Below are 21,102 nucleotides of genomic sequence, written 5' to 3' on the forward strand. Positions count from 1 at the left end.
CCAGCCCATTGTTTGTTGTTGTTTTCGAAGATGGGACAAAGGGAGGCCACAGCCACATTGCTGCTAACACCTGTGGAAGCCCACTGGAAGGTCTCTAGAAGGTCTAGTATTAGATACAATTTGAGCAGACTGTTCTAAAGTTCCACAAGGCATCACATGAAGGGAGGGCTGAAGACACTGCAGGTATCTGATCAGCTGTGCACACAGCAGACACCATGCATTGACTCCCCATACATTCCTGGATTATCTTTGGCAAAAGAACTGAGAGACTCATTCTTGGCCCTCAGAAAGCTTAAAGTCCAACCCTCCATTCTACAGATAAGGAGTTCTCATGAGGTGAATTGACATGCCGTACAGTGGGTAACTGAAAAGTTGTAGCCCTGGTTTTGTTAGAAAACAATTTAGTTCATTATCATGCCCAATAAGAAAATACTTGAGTAGTAAATGCATTTGAAACAAAGGTCAGTTTCCAGCTGTAACAAAATGCACACATCCAAAAGAGGCCAAGAAAAACAAGCGCAAATTTGCACGAAAACTAAACATGCTATATTAAAAAATTTTAGGGGGTGATTACTTTTTGGATAAACAATCCTTTATTTTGTCAAAAAGGATTCAACACAGGGTGCTCTTAGGTCAGGGTGGGGAATTATGTTTATATTGAGGCCACTGATGATAGAACAATCAATTGGAGGGTTGCACAAATAAAAAGACAAAGTATGGTTTATTTCATTTCATTCTGCTTTAGAGATCACCTACTATTTAAATTAAGAACAGAAAACATAGAATTCCATTTAGTAAACACAAACAAAAACATACACAGTTAACAGAGCATGAAAATAGAATCAAATTAAGAAGAAGCAAAGAGTGATGCTCAGGGAGTGAGGCACAATCTTTCTGTTGGCCAAAACTGAGAGGCGAAGGTTAGATCCTCACCTGAAACATCCCCAGCTCTCATGAGGCTGTGTTCCCAAATTCCAGGGATTAAGATGGCTAATGGGAACTCATGAAGTATTTTCCCATGAAAATAATATAAATGGCAAAGTGGGTGTGAGGTTACCAGGCTTGACCTCAAGACTAGGTTAACTCCAAAGGGAGCTACTTCCACATCTCCACATGTGGGAGGTCAGTTCACTCACCCATCCTCTCCACTGACCAGAGGCTGCCCCATCCTTCATTCCTCTCTCAAGCCACAGACACAGACCATTATCAGTTCCTTTCTTCCTCCTGCCTCCCTGGGGCACTGATCAGCTCACTTTATATACTCCTTCCCTTCGCAATTTCTTCCACTCTTAGGGCTTCTTCGGTACCCTTATGTAGGCGGGTACCACAAGCTTTCAGTGGGGAACACTCAAGAAGAGGGATCATGATACGACTCACACATGGTGGCCATGATGGGTCAGGTGCAAGAAGAAGAGAAAAAGCAAAAAAGAGATTCTCTGTGGCCCCTGAGAGAAGAAGCCAGCCTTGTTCTTTTCTCTTCAGTCTCTAGTCAAGTCCCCAACAGGCCAGTTCTTCTGCTTCTGTCCTTGGATGGCCATGAGAATATATTCTTAAATAAACTCTTTTATCGACCTATCTTGAGTACGAGTCTGTATCTCAAAACCAAAAGAACCTTGCCTAGAATGTCAGGCGCTAAACTCTTATTGGTCCGGGTTTCTCAAGCTAATCTTCCAGTTTTGACTCAGGCCCATTGGCAGGGGCGGGGGGCAGGGGTGGCTGGAATAACGGCTCCCTGGATGGATGGCCAAGGGTGGTCACTGCCCCTCCCCCACCTGGCTCTGCACCCTGTTGTGACTCCAAATGGACTCCCAGCCCAGTTTCTCCAAATTCTGACAAATGCAGTCATAATAAAAAATCAACCTAAAGGTGAATTTACTTTTCCCAACGCTTCAAGTTCACAGTGAATTCTGGCTTCAATCCAAGGTGTAATCAGCCTCTGAATGAGGTCCCAGGGAACCAGATGATAGAATCCTTATGTTGCATTCTTTCTTCCTTCCCGAAGAGCAGATGTGCACTTTATCAGATGCCTCTTTATCATCTCAAATCATCTTACTAAACTGAAAATTTTATGAGCGGAATAACTGTCAGCCGTCACCCGGTTCCTGTACCCCAGCCCTCCTCTTCTCCAGCTGCTGACTGCTGTCTGCACGCACAGCCAGCCCTGTCCTCGGGTGGGGGGATTTAAGGATTTGGGGCTCAACACTCGAGGGTCACAGCAGCACATCATCTTTGGCTCCGATTTTGATCTGAGGGATTCTGCTTAATTTCAGACCTTTGTCCCCATCTTGTTCTCTCAGGCCAAGCCTCTGACTTCTTGTCCTCCTTAATACTCACTTCACGGAAGAATCAGGGGTCCTTGCCTTGTTCTTCTGAGCTCCCAGCACAGCACTGGAACTCTCTGTGAGTTCTATTAAAGGCCTCTCTGATGTTATTTGCCTGGGTCTCTGGCCTCACACAAACATTCCTGCCTCCCATCAGGCCCTGTGTCCCAAACTGGACACCCAACACCAACTTCTGCCTGGATGACAACTGTTACCTGGGGCTTTCTCTCCAGGTGTGAGTTCTGCCCACTGGACCATATCTCCTCTGGGAGGTCGGTGGGGCTCCACACCAGCGGGGTCACAGGTCCTCCCCCATCACAGCCTGCCCCATTCCTCCAGTACTGCCAAAGCATGACCATAATCACTTCCATCAAAACTCCATCTCCGGGGTTCCCTGGTGGTGCAGTGGTTGAGTGTCCGCCTGCCGATGCAGGGGACGCGGGTTCGTGCCCCGGTCCGGGAAGATCGCACATGACGCGGAGCGGCTGGGCCCGTGAGCCATGGCCACTGAGCCTGCGCGTCCGGAGCCTGTGCTCCGCAACGGGAGAGGCCCCAACAGTGAGAGGCCCGCGTACCGCAAAACAAACAAACAAAAACCCCATCTCCTTAATGGCAGAAGAAAAAGTGGGTACGGCTGTATCCTTGGTGCTGAGCACAGAAGAGGTACCCAATTAGCATCTGTTCCTTGAAGGAAGGAAAGAGGGAGAGGCAGGAGAGAGAGGGAAAAGGACAGTAATCAAGAAGGTGGTGCGAGAGGGTCAGCAGAACTGACACAAGGGGAGTGTAGGTCATGCCAGAGGAGCAGTGTAGCCATAAAGATGAAGTTCTAGACCATGGGAGCCAAGGTGAACTGCCACAGGAGGGGCAGGGGTGAAATGGAGCCGTCAACGGTGGGGCGGGGGGAGTGGGTGCAGGTCTGTGAAGAAAAGGGCTGAGCAGAGCCCTGGAGGAGTGAGCAGGAAGGCCAGCACCCCCTCTCTGGCTTGGAAAAGACCTAACGACCACACCTGGGGTTCTTTCCGAAGGGCTCAGTAAAGACAAGCTATTGACCATGTGGCCAAAGAATGCCCTTTTCAGACATTCCCTGCAAGGTGATCTGGGCTTGCCCAGCCCAAGTGCATCACCCCTGAGCATAAGCCTTTCTTCCATTGCAGGCTCCCACTCTAAGCATCACACATTCAAACAAACAGGGGAGCAGAGAGGCAAGGAGGACATCATGCACTCCTGAGACTCCATCCTCAACTCACAAGGGTTTCTCTGGTGGTGTCGCTGTGCCCAGGCTGATGCTGGAACTAAAGAGGGAGGGCCAAGACCAAACAAAGACAAGTCACAGCTGTTGACAGTCTGGTGGATGCAGCAAGGCACATACTGAATGGCAACCTGAGATGGCAGAAGGCAGGATGAAGTGCAGCCCCAGGTGAGTAGAACTTGCCCATGTCTTCTATCAACACCTCTCAAAGGTAGTCGTGGGGGGACTAAGTCTTCACAGCTCAAGACAACAGGGTTAGTGGTGATGCCAGCATCTATTTCCAGAAGCAATGGAGTGAAGAGGCTAAAAGCAGCCTTTGACATTAGACAGAGTTAAGTCCTAATCTTGGCTCTGCCAATAATTAGTTGTGTGATCAAAGAAAGGTTACTTACCTCTCTGAACACACCTGTAGGTATCAACAGTACCTGCCACATAGAGCTGTTGCTTGAAGATAAAGGAGATCAGACTTCCCTGGTGGCACAGTGGTTAAGAATCCACCTGCCAATGCAGGGTACACAGGTTCGATCCCCGGTCCTGGAAGATCCCACATGCCGGAGCAACTAAGCCCATGCGCCACAACTACTGAGCCTGCACTCTACAGCCCGCGAGCCATAACTACTGAGTTTGTGTGCCACACCACTGAAGCCCGCGCACCTAGAGCCCGTGTTCTGCAACAAGAGAAGCCACCGCAATGAGAAGCCCACGCACCACAACTAAGAGTAGCCCCTGCTCACCACAACTAGAGAAACACCGCGCATAGCAACGAAGACCCAACACAGCCAAAAATAAATAAATAAATCTAAAAAAAAAGATTAATGAGATCATTTAAGACAAAATTAGCACACAACAAATTGTAGTTATTATTATTCTTTTTGTTGTTGCTATCAATGAAGAACCAGCATCTAATCAATTCTCAGATCTCTGGCCAACTTCATGACCTAGAGTTTGACTCAGGAGGACTAGGAAAGGCTTTATGTTGGGGATTGATAGAGATTCCCCATGTGCTGGTGGAATCTAAATCCAAGGATCTGGTCAGGTCACATTGGTGCAGGTCCAGCTCCAGAGACCCCAGCGGGGTGCAGGCAGGGTACTGCAAAGGAGAAGACTTCCAAGGCATCTAGGAAGTGTGGAGTCTGAGACACAGAGGTGGGCCAGGGAGGAGAGAAGGCAGGATCCAGCACACAGGCAGCCATGCGGCTACTATTTCTTGAGCACCTACGAGGTGTCAGACTCTGGGATGAGTGCTTTACCTCCTACACTTGCCCAATTCCCCCTCTCCAATCCCATTCTCCAAATAAGGAATAAGGCTCCCTTACTCCTGCAGTTAGTCAGTACAGAGCCAGGGAGGCCTGCCTGACTCCAGTACCCATGCCTTTCTACACTGCAACTCTAGGATCCAGGATGTCCACGTGAGAACACCTCCAACAGAGTGGAAACAGACAGAAAAAGGGGGCTGTGGACTTGAGGTGCATAACTTGGGATCCACGGAGTAAAATTCTTGAAATTGCAAACAAAATTGTGTGTGTACCTTTTTCTCGGAGAAGTGCTGAAAGTATTCATCAGACTCTCAGAGGGTGTGGGAACCACAAAATGTCAAGTACAATACACGTAGAGAAAAGAAGTCCCCAAAACCTCATTCCAAAGCTCTTGAGGAGACAGTGGAAAGGACGAGTAAGAGTGCCCCCTGACAGCTTCTTGTCCCTCTAATCCAGTGGCCCCAGCAGCAGAGGCCACCAGATCTCACCGAGACAGTGTTCCATGATGTGAGAGAAGACAGCCTTGAACCCAACTAATTGTCTCAGCAAGTCTAACCTGGCATTCATCCGTAATCTCAGGACACTGTCCTTTCTACAGATGTCACAGGGAGCCACCACTGCCCCCACTTCTTTCCTGGACACTGGTCAGTCAGCAGCACTCCCACCACCAATAAAGAAAATTAATGAAAAGACGAAGCCATGTCTACAAAGCCTGGGGAACGTCTCCATGGGAGCAGAGCCAGAAACACCGCAGCCTGTCGATCGGGCTGCTCAAAGCAGCCCCACTCATGAGTTCTCTCAAGGGCCTCAAAGCTAAAAACATGTTGGGGACAGAGATGTTGGGTCCCTTTTGGGCCCTCAAACCTTGGAAGGCAGGACCCAGAAACCCGTGTAGTACATGAGGGTCTCGCACGGGTGCGTTTTAGCCTTTTGTGCCTAAATTTAGTCCCTCGATGCCCAATGGCCGTTGCGTCCCCTCTTTTCTCCAGCCTGAAACACCAGCGTTCAAATCCAGGTGCATGTAGTCATTCCTTTGGATATGGATTCAGGAGACCCTCTCTTCAGAGGGGACACTGAGACCAGGTGACGGTAGCATGTGCCCCTCCAAGTCACAGACAGCATAGGAAAAGGAACTCAAGGAGTTGAAGACTCTGTGGGGTCCATCTCTGAGTGATGAGGCCCAGGGAGAGGAGGCAGGTTAGCCAAACGAACGTCTTCAACTCTCTCCTGCTAATTTATTATTTTGAACTCAAATGCACAAACTCTTAGGCTTATGTGGATGCCCTACACAGATGGCAGGAGTTTAGACTAAGGTTGGTTTCTTAAATAGAGGTGGACACGGCCCAGTGGCTCAGAATAGACAAGATGGGAAACATCAGCTTCCATCAGAGCCAATAAGTAATGAAAGCCATTTCCCCTTCCAGAGTCTTCATTACAAAGAGCAAGAAATCAGATCCATTACCCGGAGGGAGATAAGTGCAAGATGAGGTTTCCTCTCCAAGTTTCCAGACATTTGCAAAGATGAGAATGTTCAACTTTGCTTCCAGGACTCTTTAGGGAAGAAATAAACAACCAAAAAGTCCCCAAACATCAACCACACGGGGCTTTCCTCCACACCTTGTGCGGTTAGGGGGTGAGGTGTCCCAGAACTCAGATATGGGGGTGTCAGGTTCTGCACCACCACATCGAAGAGGATGCAGGAGGATGGGAGAGTGTGTGTGTGCCTGCTCGTGTATCTGTGTGTGTGTCCAGCTAAGTACTTCCTTCACTACACAGCTAATCCGATTAGCAGCTTTAGGAAACTCGGCAATGTTAATTCAAGGGCCCCATTCATAGAACAGCTCGGCCCATGCCTGCCCAGAACTCCCATTCTTCTCACTGCAAATAAAATGCACACAGAAGGACCTTCTCTCCCTGAAGAATGCGCTCTTGCCTCCTTGCCCCCAAGCACATCCAAAAGGCTGCTGCCACTTCCTCTGGAGGCTCTCACGGCAGGGGAACGGGACTGTCTGAAAATGGGGGGGAAATAGCGCTCTCTCCATCTGAGGCACAAAACAAGGTTAATTTTAACAGCGCTGTCAACCCAGGTGGACTCCCAAGCTGGCAGCTGTGCTGACTAAAGAGGTATCATGAATCCCACCAGATGTAGGGCCCTGGGTGAGTCTTAGGCTGTCCGTGGACCTTCAGTTCTTTTTCTGTAGAATGGGGACTTGGAGCAGAGGGCAGAGCTGGAACAGAAGGCTGGAAGGAAGGACACTCGGGGCCTGTAGACACGACGTCACTGCTTTTGGCAGGAGGCTGAAGGGCGGGAAGGGAGCCGGATATGTAAGTTGTGGATAAAGCGTGGAGGGCCTTGGGGGCCAGATAAGGAATGTTTCTGATAAGTGATAGGCAGCCATGGAAGGGTTTTAGAAAACACAGTGGTATCAGTTATCTAGGGCTGCCATAACAAGTTACCACAGAGTTGGAGGCTTAAAAACAGAAATCTATTCTCTCACAGTTCTGAAGGCTAGAAGTCTGAAATCAAGGTGTTGGCAGGGCCGTGCTCCCTCTGCAGGCTCTGCAAGAATCCTTCCTTGCCTCTTCCTAGTCTGTGGCAGCTCCCGGCAATCCTTGGTGCCCCCTGGCTTATAGCTGCATCATTCCAGTCTCTGCCTCTCTCTTTCACGTGGCCTTCCGCTGTGTGTCTCTCTGAGTCCTCTCCTCTTCTTATAAGGACTCCGGTCATTGGATTTAGGGCACCCCTAAATCCAGGCTGATCTCAAGATCCTTAACTAATTAGATGTGCAAAGACTCTATTTCTAAATGAGGTCACATTCTGGGGTTCAAGTAGACATAAATTTGGGGGGGACACTATTGAACCCAAAACAGTGGTTGCAAGGTCAGGTCCAGGAAGATCACCTGGAAGCAGGATGCGGAAGCAGAGACTGGAGGCAGGGAGACTGATCAGAAGTAATCACCACGAGCCCGGGGTCCTAAGTGAACAGCGAGGATGCTCCCTACTGGGGGCCCGAGAGCTCTCAGAGGCTTTTTTTCTGTGGCCGGCACAGCACCCTGAGTGGGCTCTCATACCAACCCGGGCACAAGGTCTTTGCTCGCTTCCTGGTCCAGAAAGACTCCAGCTACTTTCCCAGGGCTGGCAAAGGAATGACTGCATGCACCTCTGTTGTTTTCCATTCCTTCCACCTGGCAACATGGCAGATGGGTTGGTACAATGGAGGACACAGCCTAGGAGATGGGAAACCTGGGTTCTCGTTCTGGTTCTTCCACTGACTGAATGTGGGACATTGGGCACATCTATGAAACGAGGGAGACTAGATCACTTCTAAGGCAATGACATCGTTTCATTCTGCAACCAAGAAAGCAGCTTCAAGTTCACAGGATAAACCAGGGAAAGGAGGCATCTGGGGCTGCATTGCATCCCATCCACCTCCAGGGATTAAGCCCTCTTCCCACGCCACCGCCCAAAAAACCAGGGGCAATTACCAAAGCTTGGAAATGAAATAACCGATATCTAAGAACACATCCTTTCACACATGTGGAAGTAGAAAGAGCAGATAAAGGTGTGGTTCCTTTTAAATTTTTTTTTTAATCAAAGCAAATGTTTAAAGAACAATAGCACAGTGTTGTTCACAGCATCAGTATTTCTAATAGAAAAAAACACTACAGAAAAGAAGGGAAACAACCATCATGTCCATCTGTATGGATTCATTCGATAAATGGTGGCAGAGTTGCATATTAAATGTGATAGACCTCAAAGTACCACGTGAAATATGTCCATGGTGTGGTGTTAAAGATGCAGGTTACACAACAGGGTGTTAAGAAAAATTCCTTTTATGTTTAAAAAATATCTGCACATGGCCTGAGCACAGTAAGGCTGGAAGGAATCCAGCAAACAGATCATGATGGGGACCCCCAGGGCTGGGATAAAAGGGGATTTTCACTTTCTACAATTTTGAGCTATTGGACTTTTTTTTTTTTTAACAACTAGCAGTGTTAGTTTAATCAGCAAAAATAATTTAAAATATTCCCATTCTGAAAATAAAATAACTATTTTAGATAGATGCAAAGTACTATTGGCCCTCAGAGAAAATTGATCAGGGTAAGAATCACCTTGCCATAAAAACATAGTGGGAAAAAAAAATACATATCTCAAGCTTGGGAAGGAGGAAACACCAGAAAGGTACATGTTTCAAAGGCCTCTTGCCCAAGCCCCGAAAGTTCCCTCCAGCACGTAGCAAATTTCTCCCATTCTCCACTTTAGCCTTAAACCCTCCCAGGTCAGTGTTCTTTCTGCAAATACTACTAATAATAATAATAAGGAAGAGAAGGCAGAGTTGATATTTACTGCACATTTCTTATATGCCAGGCACTGCACTCAGCACTTTCCACGTATTCTTTCCTTTTCTCCTCACAACATCACTCTGAGGTAAGGATTATTACTATTCCCATTTGACAGATGAAGAAACTGAGGCCCAGCTCGAGGATTCAAGCCCAGACAGTCTGAGACCAAAGCCTGTGATGGTGGCCAGCGCTTTCACTGCCCTTCTGGGAGCAAAGCCCTGTGGGAGCTCTTCACCCCAAGGCCCCTGGGAGATGCTCCAGGGCCTGCCAGTCTCTGTCTATCTCTTCCCTCTCCCCTATCCAACAATGCTGGCCAGTGCCTTCTACATACGAAGTGCCGGGCCACCTCTGTGGGATCCAAAGTCAAATATATGTGGACTCTGCCCTCTCAGCTCACAGGGGAGAAGGAAAAAGAAGACAGGTACTCAGGTTCTTAGACCATGAGGCTGACCATGGCGGTCAACTGCCATGGTGGCTGGCCAAGGCCCAGACTCTCTCTGGGGTCTCTCACTCACATCTGCCAAGCTTGGGTCCCCATGCTGTGCCATGGCAGGTCCCCCAAGGACAGCAGAAGGACTGCTGACAGGACCAACCCTGAGCATTCGTGATGGTGTCCGGGCATCAACTGACTATGCTGTGCAGGTCTGGAGGTGTGAGTGGGGTCCCCAAGCCAGAGAGACCAAGACCCAAAGGCCTCCTTGGATCCTGCGTGGTCACCCCCAACCCCCTGCCCTGCTTTCCAAATCCATAAGTACCCACACAGAGTGTAAACTGGTACTACCACTTGGGAAATCCGACTGATTCTACTAATAACTTACGTATACCCTGTGACCCAGCAATTCCATTCCTGGAAATGAGTGCCGAAGGATATGTACAAGAAAGACAATAGCAGCTTTAGTTATCATAGCCCCAAACTGTCAACTGTCCAAATGGCTGTCAACAGAAGAATGAATAAACTAGGGTACATTCATTCAGGAGAACGTTGCAAAAGATGAAAGGACAAACCAGCGCTCCACCCAACAACATGGGGGAATTTCACAGCCACAAAGCTGAGGGAAAGGAGACAGACACAAACACATACTGCATGGTTCCATTCATGCAGGTAAAATGCATCTGTGGGGACTTCCCTGGTGGTGATGTGGTTAAGAATCTGCCTGCCAATGCAGGGGACATGGGTTCGATCCATGGTCTGGGAAGATCCCACATGCCGCTGAGCAACTAAGCCCGCGAGCCACAGCTACTGAGCCCGCGTGCTGCGATTACTGAAGCCCGTGTGCCTAGACTCCATGCTCTACAACAAGAGAAGCCCTCGCTCTCGCAACTAGAGAAAGCCTGTGCACAGGAACGAAAACCCAACATGACCAAAAAATAAATAAAATTAAAAATAAAATGCACCTGTGTGGAGAGAGGTCAGACTAGTGGCTGCTGGGGGGTGGGTACTGGCTGGAAGGAGGCATGAGGGAGTCTCCAGGGTTCTGGAAATGTTCCATCCCTTGGTCTGGGTGGTGGTTACGTGGACATGAACACATGTAAAAGTACATCACACTCTATGTTTGAGCTATGTGAGATTCACTAGTTTTAAGTACTAAAGTAATAGTGCAAAAAGGAAAGTTAAAAAATTAAATCAGGGCTTCCCTGGTGGCGCAGTGGTTGAGAGTCTGCCTGCCGATGCAGGGGACACGGGTTCGTGCCCCGGTCCGGGAGGATCCCACATGCCGCGGAGTGGCTAGGCCTGTGAGCCATGGCGGCTGAGCCTGCACGTCCGGAGCCTGTGCTCCGCAACGGGAGAGGCCACAACAGTGAGAGGCCCGCGTACCGCAAAAACAAACAAACAAATTAAATCACACGAAGTTACAATCAGATCAACTTCTCTAGGCCTCCAGGTAAGAATCTGGCAGGGGGTGGGGGGGAGGGGGAGGAAGCGTATGATGACTTGGAGTGACAGAATTATGAAGAGATGCTGCCTTTTGTTAGACCTCAATTAAGCTTGTGTGTATAATGGTGTGAAAAATAATCTGGATTCCAAAACTCCATTTAAAATTCAAATGGACTTTTCAAAACATCCACGAGAGGTCCCCCAAATCCGAAGAAGTGATAATCATAGAGCCAGACACCAAAAACGTGCCTAATCGTTCCTCCCTCCTCCCGATCACTGGTGATGAGGACCCCTGGCCTTGTGACAGCCTTTGCCCTCTTGCCTTCCTCATCCCTACATCCTGTATGGAGCCTGGCCTAGCTCCTGTAGCTGCTCATGTCCCCATGAGCGGTGGGAGGCGCCCCCACGCTGGGCACAGCCCTACCACCCCCCCAGAAAGAGGGAACCAACCACTGGACAAGAAGGAAGCATGTAACCTCCTTAGTGGAGGCTGCCATCCCAGTTCCCACCCCAAGAAGGACGACTCCCTCGGTCTGGAATGTCCTTCTCTACCCTCTGACTCCTTCTTCTCCAGCCTGGGAAACCCCTCCACCTCCCCAGGACCCCCTCCTCTGGGAGGCCTTTCTGGCTCTCCCCACAGCAATGGTCCCAGTTCTTCTTAGTGCCCTCCACTCCCACTGCGCTTCCTGGGACACCCCACCTCCACCTCTCACTCTTTACCCTTTTTGGTTTCCGCAACTATTTCCTCCAATAGCTGGTAAGTCCTTAAAAAGAGAAACCTCAGTGCTTCCCTGGTGGCTCAGTGGTTGAGAGTCCGCCTGCTGATGCAGGGGACAAGGGTTTGTGTCCCGTTCCGGGAAGATCCCATATGCCGCGGAGCAGCTGGGCCCGTGAGCCATGGCTGCTGAGCCTGCGCGTCCAGAGCCTGTGCTCTGCAGCAGGAGAGGCCACAGCAGGGAGAGGCCCGTGTACCGCAAAAAAAAAAAAAAAAAAAGAGAAATCTCAGTCTATACCATCTCAGGGTCTGGCACAAGACCTGGCACAAAGTGAACACCCAATAGAGGTTTCAATGAAAAAGTGAGTGAGTGAGTGAGTGAATGAATGAATGAATTGGGACCACATCCAGAAACATGAATACAATATATGCTTCTCTTTCCCTCCCAAGTGGATACAGATCGCAGGGCCTTTTGTGCCAGGAAATACTGAAATGAAGAATTGGTGAATTAGTTCTGGTGGAATCTTGGAGCCTTGCAAGACACTCAGGGATGGGGGGCTTTGGGGATGTACTTGGAATCCACCAGGTTCATCAGCAGAGGGAAAGGGGTTGCCTTGACCACCCCTCTCTCATCATCACCACCAGCAAGCAGCATGGTGAGGCTGCCCAAGCATCCAGCCCAGAACCCAGCAACCTTAGGGCAGCTGGTGGGCTGTGGAGAGCAGCGGGAGAGGGGACTGCACCAAGACTCCCCCAAGCCAAAGATGAGCACGTCACGTTCTTACTCAGAAACCTTGGGCAGGACCCCTGCCGCCCACAGGGGAGAGCTCCAGCTCATCAGTGCAACAGGCACTGGGCCTCAGGGGGGTTGCCTCCTACTCTGGGCACCTTCTCACCCACCCCGCCAACAGGCACCCTCATCGTCTACCCCAGCAACTTCTCCTGGTGCTTCTCTCTACGATAGCCCCCCGCAAGAGCCACACTCCAATGACCCACACCTTGCCCCTGTTCCTCAACTTAAGACAGCCCCTCTCATACTCCCTGCCTCTGCACACAGTTTCTCCTCTGCTGAAATATCTTTTCTTGATTCTTTCCCTAAGGAACTCCTACTCATCCTTCAAGACACAAGGCAAGAGTGCCCATTCCCATGATGCCTTTCTTGGCCCATCTTCTTCCCACTGCTCTTGATTCATTGTAGCTCTTGTCATGAGGAATTACAGTTTATCTATCTACACTTCAGTCTTATTCCTCCGGACTGGGGTGCTTAGTGATAACATCTGCTATTGCCTGAGAACATGCCATGTGATAGGCACCAGGTTAGCCTGTCACTTTTGGAGTCGATCCTCCCAACCCCTGCTGAAGTGAGTGCTGGTTTCATCCCCATTCTACAGATAGGAAAACTGAACTTTGGAGATGTTAGCAAGCTTGTCCACCCTGTCTGCCTGGCGTGAAAGGTCTCCTTGAAGTCAGAGGTCACATCTTATTCCTCTTTCTCTCACCAGCACCGCATTAGATCCATGATAGGTACTAAAAAAGGGGGGCGGTGTATAAACTTCAGTTTTACAAGATGAATGTTCTGGAGATCTGCTGTATCACATCATGCTTGTAGTTTATGGTACTGTATTGTACACTTAAAATTTTGTTAAGACAGTAGATCTCATGTTAAGTATTCTTACCACAATTTTTTTAAATCCTCGAGAGAAAGGAAGGGAGGGTGGGTGGAGGGGTGGCAGGTAGCAGAGACAGTGTAGCATCAGGCACACAAGAGCCTTGGTCACCGAATAATAAGCCACAGTCAGCCACACAGCCTATCAGCTCCCACAGCTCAGTGCCTGGGGCTGCTTCTGAGAATGGAGATTCCACAGAGGGGAGGCATCTGAGCCCAGTGGGCAGGGAGGTGAGGAGAAATCAGGAGGTCAGACTCATTACTATTCACCCCAAGGTGAAGGCAAGGAGGAAAAGTAATCAAAGGAGAAGAGTAATCAAAGTCTGACACCCAATCTGTGTTTCCTGCCCCCAGGGGATTGTCACCTGGTTTGTAGGCCAAACAAGTGCACAATACCACCCCGCCCCGGCCCCAGGCAAGCATCTTCCCACCGCTAATGAGTATCGGCATCACCATCAGATACGCCCTACATGGAGCCCATCCAGGAATACTCTCCATTTGGGAAGTTCTGGACCCTGAGGCCAGAGTCCTGAGAACCTATGTTGAGTTCAGCTCTGAACTCTGAGCTCAGGGTTGAATCTTTGGATAAAGAGGCTAATGAAGATTTTCGTAGAAGGATAAGCAAACTTGGAGGCTCCAGCTTCACAGACTGCAACAGACAAGGGGTGACCCCTCTGGTTTTCCATTGACGGGTGGGCACTGGACTGACAGGTCAAATACCTATGACTTGTGGTCCACATCACCCCGTGCTGGAGTCCCTGACCCTTCTCTCCAGGGCAGGGGTGAAGGGGATGCAGTACTTACCCGTGCTGTGTCCTGTTTCCTCCACTGGCTGCTTGATCCAGTCATGGGTTTGGTTGATGTGAAATAACTTCAGGTCCTCTTCATCTAAGGCAATGTCTCCCCAAAAGACAGCTGGGAAGAAAAAACAGAAATGGATCAATTTAAGCTGGAGATCAAGGAATGAATTTACTAGTGGCCCAGAGGGTATTGGAAACTGAGTAGTAAACTCTAGAAAAGATAGTCCATCCAATCAAATTTCTTCCTGAGCCTAAGAGATAGGACTGGTAGAAAAAGAACAACAGATAATAAATCTGTGCATCAAAGCCACAGGGCTGGGGACAACCACAATAAAGATCAAAGGCCTAGGTCTGTAAGGTATTTTGAAAGGTCACCCTGTCTTACTGTCACTGTAGGCAGCTGTGGGCAAAACCACCACACAAAGACAGCTGTTTCTCCCTTCTTCAGAGTTTTCAGGATTTTTTTTAAAAAGCATAATATAATAAATGATAATAATGTTCATAATATTTGCTTCCCTTCCCTGGGAAAAGATTCTATTTCCCTTCCCCATTGATGTCAGGATTGGCCACTTCACCTGTTCTGGCTAATCAAATGTGACAAGGAGCTTTAAGAGCTAGTGTATGATTCACCATGTCCTCGTTTCCTCTCCCAGAGGACAAGCAGTGGCTTAGATAGGGGTGACTCTAAAACCCTATCTGGAGTAAATATGATATGGAGCAGAGGGATGGCTGATTAGGACGGATATGTACCATGAATGAGGAAAATAAAAACCATTATTTTTATAAGTACCTGAGATTTGGGGCTATTTGTTACTGCAGCACAACCTCTTTATCCTGACTAATACAGAAATTGCTATCAGAAGTGGTATGTTTCTTGGTAACAAAAATCCATTGTCTTTGGGCCAGGTAGTGGGTATCAAGGAAACTATTACTGAAAGCTGGAAGAAGGCAATCAATATTACACAGTGATGAAGTATTTGGTAAAACTATTGCCTGCGTTAACTTGGAAGGCAGATGATGAACTAAATGAGCTTATGGCTTTAAGTGAAGGGATGGGGAGTCAGAATGTCAATAGCACATCTTGGTTACCATTAGCTGTGTTTGACAAGATACTACAAGAAAGATAAGGGCTTTAAAAAGAACTGGGCATGGAGGCATCATGCTCCCTGATTTCAAACTATATTACAAAGTGGTAATAATTAAAACAGTATGGTATTGGCATAAAAACAGATACATTGATCAATGGAACCAAATAGAGAGCCCAGAAATAAACCCATGCTTATACGGTCAATTAATTTATGACAGAGAAGCCAAAAATATACAATGGGGAAAGGACAGTCTCTTCACTAAATGATGTTGAGAAAATTGGAGCCACATACAAAAGAAAGAAACTGGACCACTATCTTATACCATACACAAAAATTAACTCAAAATGGATTAAAGACTTGGACTTAAGACCTGAAATCATAAAACTGCTAGAAGAAAACACAGGCAGTAAGCTCCTTGACATAAGTCTTGACAATGATTTTTTTGAATATGACATAGAAAAGCAAAAGCAACAAAATCAAAAATAACTAGGCGAGGACTTCCCTGGTGGTGCAGTGGTTGAGAGTCCACCTGCCAATGCAGGGGACATGGGTTCGAGCCCTGCTCTGGGATGATCCCACATGTCATGGAGCAACTAAGCCCATGTGCCACAACTACTGAGCCTGCCCTCTAGAGACCGCAAGCCACAACTATTGAGCCCACATGCCACAACTGCTGAAGCCCATGCGCCTAGAGCCCATGCTCCGCAACAAGAGAAGCCGCCCTGATGAGAAGCCCGCACACCACAACGAAGAGTAGCCCTCGCTCGCCGCAACTAGAGAAAGCCCACGTGCAGCAACGAAGACCCAATGCAACCAAAAATAAATAAATAAAATTAAAATTAAATTTTAAATAAATAAATAAGTGAGACTATATCAAACTAAAAGTCTTCTGCATTGAGAGGAAACCATCAACAAAAATGAAAAGGCAACCTACTGAATGGGAGAAATTATTTGCAAACCATATTCTGATAAAGGGTTAATATCCAAAATATATACAGAATTCATACAACTCAATAGCAAAAAACAAACAATCCAATTAAAAAATGAGCAGAAGACCTGAAGACACATTTTTTCCAAAGACATAGAGATGACCAAGAGGTACATGAAAAGAGGCTCCACATCATTAATCATCAGGGAAATGCAAAACCACAGTGAAATATCGTCTCATACCTGTTAGAATGGCTGTTATCAAAACGACTAGAAAAGCAAGTGTTGGCAAAGTTGTGAGGAAAAAGAAATCCTTATGCACTGTTGGTGGGAATGTAAACTGGTGCGGCCACTATGGAAAACAGAATGGCGGTTTCTCAAAAAATGAAAAATAGAACTATCATGTGATCCAGCAGTTCCACTTCTGAGTACTTATCTAAAGAAAACGAAAACACTAATTTGAAGCAAAATCTGTACCTGCATGTTCATTGCAGCATTATTTACAATAGCCAAGATATGGAAACAACGTAAAGTGTCCATATTATTCAGCCATAAAAAACCCAAAACCCTGCCCCATTTGCAACAACATGGATGAATGTTGAGGGCATTATACTAAGTGAAATATGTGTATCTATATCTATATAGATATTTCATATATATATGAAATAGGTGAAGAGAAATAGGTGGAAGAAGTAGGTGAACTCTTTTTGTTTTATTGCTGTTGTTGTTTAAATAAATTGAATTCAAAAAAAAAAGAATTGAGCAATTTATAGTGGGAATGAAAAGGAATGGAGAGAGTCCAGAAATTCAGGGACTTGAGGAGATGGAAGAGCCAACCTATTCTCATCGCTAAACAGTAAAACAAAGACTGAGAAGGCCTTTCAGTAACAAAGACTGATCAAAACTCGGGCTTATGGTGTAGAGAATTGGGAAACCTCATACGTTGCTAGTAGGGATGTAAAATGGTATACTCCCTAGAGAAAGCAACTTGGCATTTTCCTAAAAAGTTAAACTTATCACAAGACCCAGCAATTCCACTCCTAGAGATCTTCCCAAAAGAAATGAAAACATAGGTCCACACAAAGACATATACTCAAATGTTAACAGCAGGCTTATTAATGATTGCCCCAAACTTGAACACAACCTAAACGTCTATCAACTGTTGAATGGATAAACAAATGTGATCTCTCTATACGATGGAAAACCACCTAGCAATTAAAAAGAGCCAACTATTGACACACGCTACAACATGTATGATCTCAAAAACATCATGCTAAGTGAAAGAAGCAAGATGCAGAAGACTACATATTATATGATTCCATTTATATGAAACATCTAGAAAGGCAAGTTTCTAGAGCTAGAAAGGTTAGTGACTGCCTATGGCTGGGGGTGGGAATGAGACTTGACTATAAGTGGCCACGAAGGAACTTTTCCAGGTGGTAGAAGTGTTCTAAAACTGGATTGTGGTGATGGTTGCACAACTTCAAATTTGTTTAAATCTTTGAAATGTACACTTATTTTCACCTTGTTGAAATGTGTAACAAAGCTGGCTCAGCCAAAGATGGTTTCCAGCTGCCGGCCCTGAGCCCCTCCCACCTTCCTGAAGACTTAGCACAAGTTCACAACACAGTGCGATCTCTTCCTCAAAGAAAGAACGTCTGTGTCAATGATGGTATTCATAGCGGCAGGTAATCAGGAACACTTCTCACATTCTGAGAGCAGAAAGAGAAGCAAGAGGGCAGATGGAGAAGGGAGTAGATTAACAGGACCTGGGAAGACTCCAACAAGCCAAGGAAGCGCTCAAACTTTTGTGCTCGTGTATTCCCAAATAATTTTTAAAAACCACATGTCCTTATGTATATTGTGAGCCTGACATTTATGATTTCTCACCATGAGTTTAAATGTATTTTTTATTTTGTTCATAAGAAGTAAAAAAAAATAGTAAACATTTTATAAGATGAGGATTGACTGTAGCCGTAATAAATGTTTCATGATGTGATTTGGTAAAATAGATTTAACCACCTTATTGAATAACACATGCTGCATCAGAAGGGAAACAAGGAATTATTCATCTTGGTTTTTATCCACATATCTTGAAACATCAGAAGTCCAGAAAACATTTCGGTTATACTTAAAAGAATCACTGTCATTAACTTACTCTATTTCAGTTGTTCTGAATTCAAAATACTCCACTAAGCACCAAGCATCCCCCTTAACAGAAATTCATACAGATAGGAAAAGACAGGAGAAAGCCAGGTCTAGATGCCTTGACTCATCACAAAGAAGGCTGCTCTGTGACCAAGCGTTCTCATTTTCCCTTTAGCGCTCAGAGGTTTTTGTACCCCAGCCGATGCACGCAGTGGGATTCAGGATGAGTGACAAGTGAGGCTCTCTTCTATAAAGTGGGGTAAGGATCACCATGACCAGGGCATCCTCCAGTAGTTTCAATAGAATCTTATAATAGAATCATATAGAATCTTATATGGAAGCACCCCTTGCTAAGTCTCTGGTGTCCCTGCACACATCAGTTTGCAAACCAGAGTGTGACAGAGGTCAGGGCAAGGGAGCATAGGGCTGCTCTTCAGCAACTGCTTCCTAAGTCAGAGGGCTGCTGAGAATTCTACTCTTCTCGCACTGTCCCCAGGGCTTGCTCAGCCCACCTTGGTCTCCATCTGCGTTCCAGCACTTCAATGCCCAGCACTCAGGCATCCTCTTGACCTCAAGAGGCAGTAGCCCCAGGCTGATTCCCATGCAAGGAATTCTTCCTGAAGGCACTTCCTGCCTGCAACTTTTGTATTGTTCACCTGTGGAGGCAGGTTGATTAAACGCATGTGCTTTAGAGCCAGAGAGGTCCTGGGTTCAAATCCCATTATTGCCATTTAATAGCTGCGTGACCTTCGGCAAATCACTTGACTTCTCTGAGCCTTCTCCCCAACATCAGGCTTCAAACCAGAGTAACTGGCACCCCAGAACAGAGGTCCAGAATCAGGATGCCATCTCCGGTCCTACCCTTATCCCGTTCCATAGACATGAGCATGTTGTGCAGAAAGGCTGGGTGACTTGTTCACAATCACTTACCAAGTAACTTGGCAAAGGCGAGACTCAAGTCCAAGACAATTCTCATTATGCTCTGGTCTAACCTAGCAGAGTAGAATCTGTCCACATAGAACTGGGAGCCAGGGGTGAAAACCCCAACACCAAAGGGGCTTTGGATATTCTAAATAAGCCTGAGGCAACAGTGGGAAGTCGCCACCCCAGACTCCTACCACAACGTGCTCTTCCTAACATAGTTGCTTCAAGGATCTCAAGAATGATCAGGAGTCAGCTTGGAGGCAGGTGGTGTCACTCTGGGAGATCCCCCGGAGGTCACAACTCCATGTCAACACAATATCTACTATGGCTCTATGGCTTCTCTTCCAGGAAAAAGGCACAATAAAGAGCAGACTGAGGAAGGAAGGCAGGAAGGAAGCATTTATTGAGCCAAGCACACAGGAAGGGCTCTGTTTGCAACCTAAGAGACGGCATGGATGCCACCAGAGCCTCCGGCCAGGCTCACATCCCAAGAGACGGGCTCCACCTGCACTGCAGGGACTTTGAGGGCTACATCCATGGAGTTACAGAGAGAGTGCATTTCTGAAACAGCCTCCCCTCTCAGCTAGAGAAAGCCTTTGTCTCCTGTTTTTTTCCAAGATAGTTCTTGCCGGCCTCTCCTGAATGTCCTGGAGGGTTGTTCCAGAAGGGTCACAGGACATTCTACCCCTCCTGAGCCGTCCTGAGTCATGAGGCCACACTCTCGAAAACAGCCATTCTACTCCAACTTCTCCTATGTGATCTCATCACAACAGAAGTTAATTAACTTCTATCTGTGCAGTTCCATGAAGGCAAGGACTGTGTCTGCCTGCCCCATAGGTCCATTCTCAGCACAGTCGGGGTGCAGGAAATATCTGTTGAATGAATGCCTTGCGGAAGCTTCAGAGAACTGTCTTCTGCCCTGAGTCTCTCCACCCTAAGATGGAATCTGAGACCCAGCAGAGCTTCTAGACCCTTCTTTAAAGGTTATTTACACCCGAAATAGAAAGAAGTGCACATTCTCCTGTAGGGATGGTCACTGTGTCTCAGTCCAACAGGCCGAGGCCATGTCAGGAAATGAGGACAGGCCATTAGCTCTTAACCCCATGGGAGATAGTCACCAGGCCACTCTCAAGACTAGAAAAAAGTATGCACAAAAATCAGGTTGAATAACTGCCCTGGCTGGGAAGCCACCATAAAACCAGAACCCAAGGTACCACTAGAAGGTCTGTTAATGTAGGCAAAGATTTTTGCCAACTTTTTGGGCTACAGTATACCTGTAATGCCCAGAACAATGTCTGGCATTGAGAATATGCTCAGGAAATATTTATTGATAAATTAATGAAAGGAAATGAAAATTAATAGAAATTAATTTTATTTATGTGAGTTCAATCCCCAAAGCCACCTGCCTGGGATGTAACCATGTCTCCTTCCTTTTGAGATGACAGGAATGTCTGAAAACATTAAACTGGTGAGTTTTCAATACAGAGTGAGTCTTGTTTCCTGCATCCATCCTGCCACTGTGGCCCCAGTGAGGGAAGAAGGGTGAAAGCTACTTCAGGGAAGGAGCTGGATATGACACAGGGGAGTCCCCATCAGACAGAAGGGGGAGTAGGAGGAAGCCCTCCACGTCAGAGGACAGGAGCGGAACATGTGGTGGGAGGGAGCCTGGGCACATAAGGCTCTTAGCCAACTCCCCAAGGCATAGCCCCCAGCACCTGGTGTCTGGGGCTCTGGGTGCTCCCACATGCCTAGGGAGGATGCAGAGGTGCCGAGAGGGCCAATGGACCA

At 47.2% G+C, this 21,102-nt stretch overlaps 1 protein-coding gene across 1 annotated transcript in view; it reads right to left on the reverse strand.

Moving 5' to 3' along the window:
- Positions 1-21,102, reverse strand: part of TLL2 (tolloid like 2) — a 128,613-nt gene that overhangs the window by 83,565 nt on the left and 23,946 nt on the right. Inside the window, exon 2 of the mRNA XM_032608470.1 lies at positions 14,232-14,342. Within this exon, the coding sequence (XP_032464361.1) occupies positions 14,232-14,342 (111 nt within the window). The remainder of the gene's footprint in view (positions 1-14,231; positions 14,343-21,102) is intronic.

This window comes from Phocoena sinus, chromosome 16 (assembly GCF_008692025.1).
Source record: "Phocoena sinus isolate mPhoSin1 chromosome 16, mPhoSin1.pri, whole genome shotgun sequence".
NCBI classification, from domain to species: Eukaryota; Metazoa; Chordata; class Mammalia; order Artiodactyla; family Phocoenidae; genus Phocoena; species Phocoena sinus.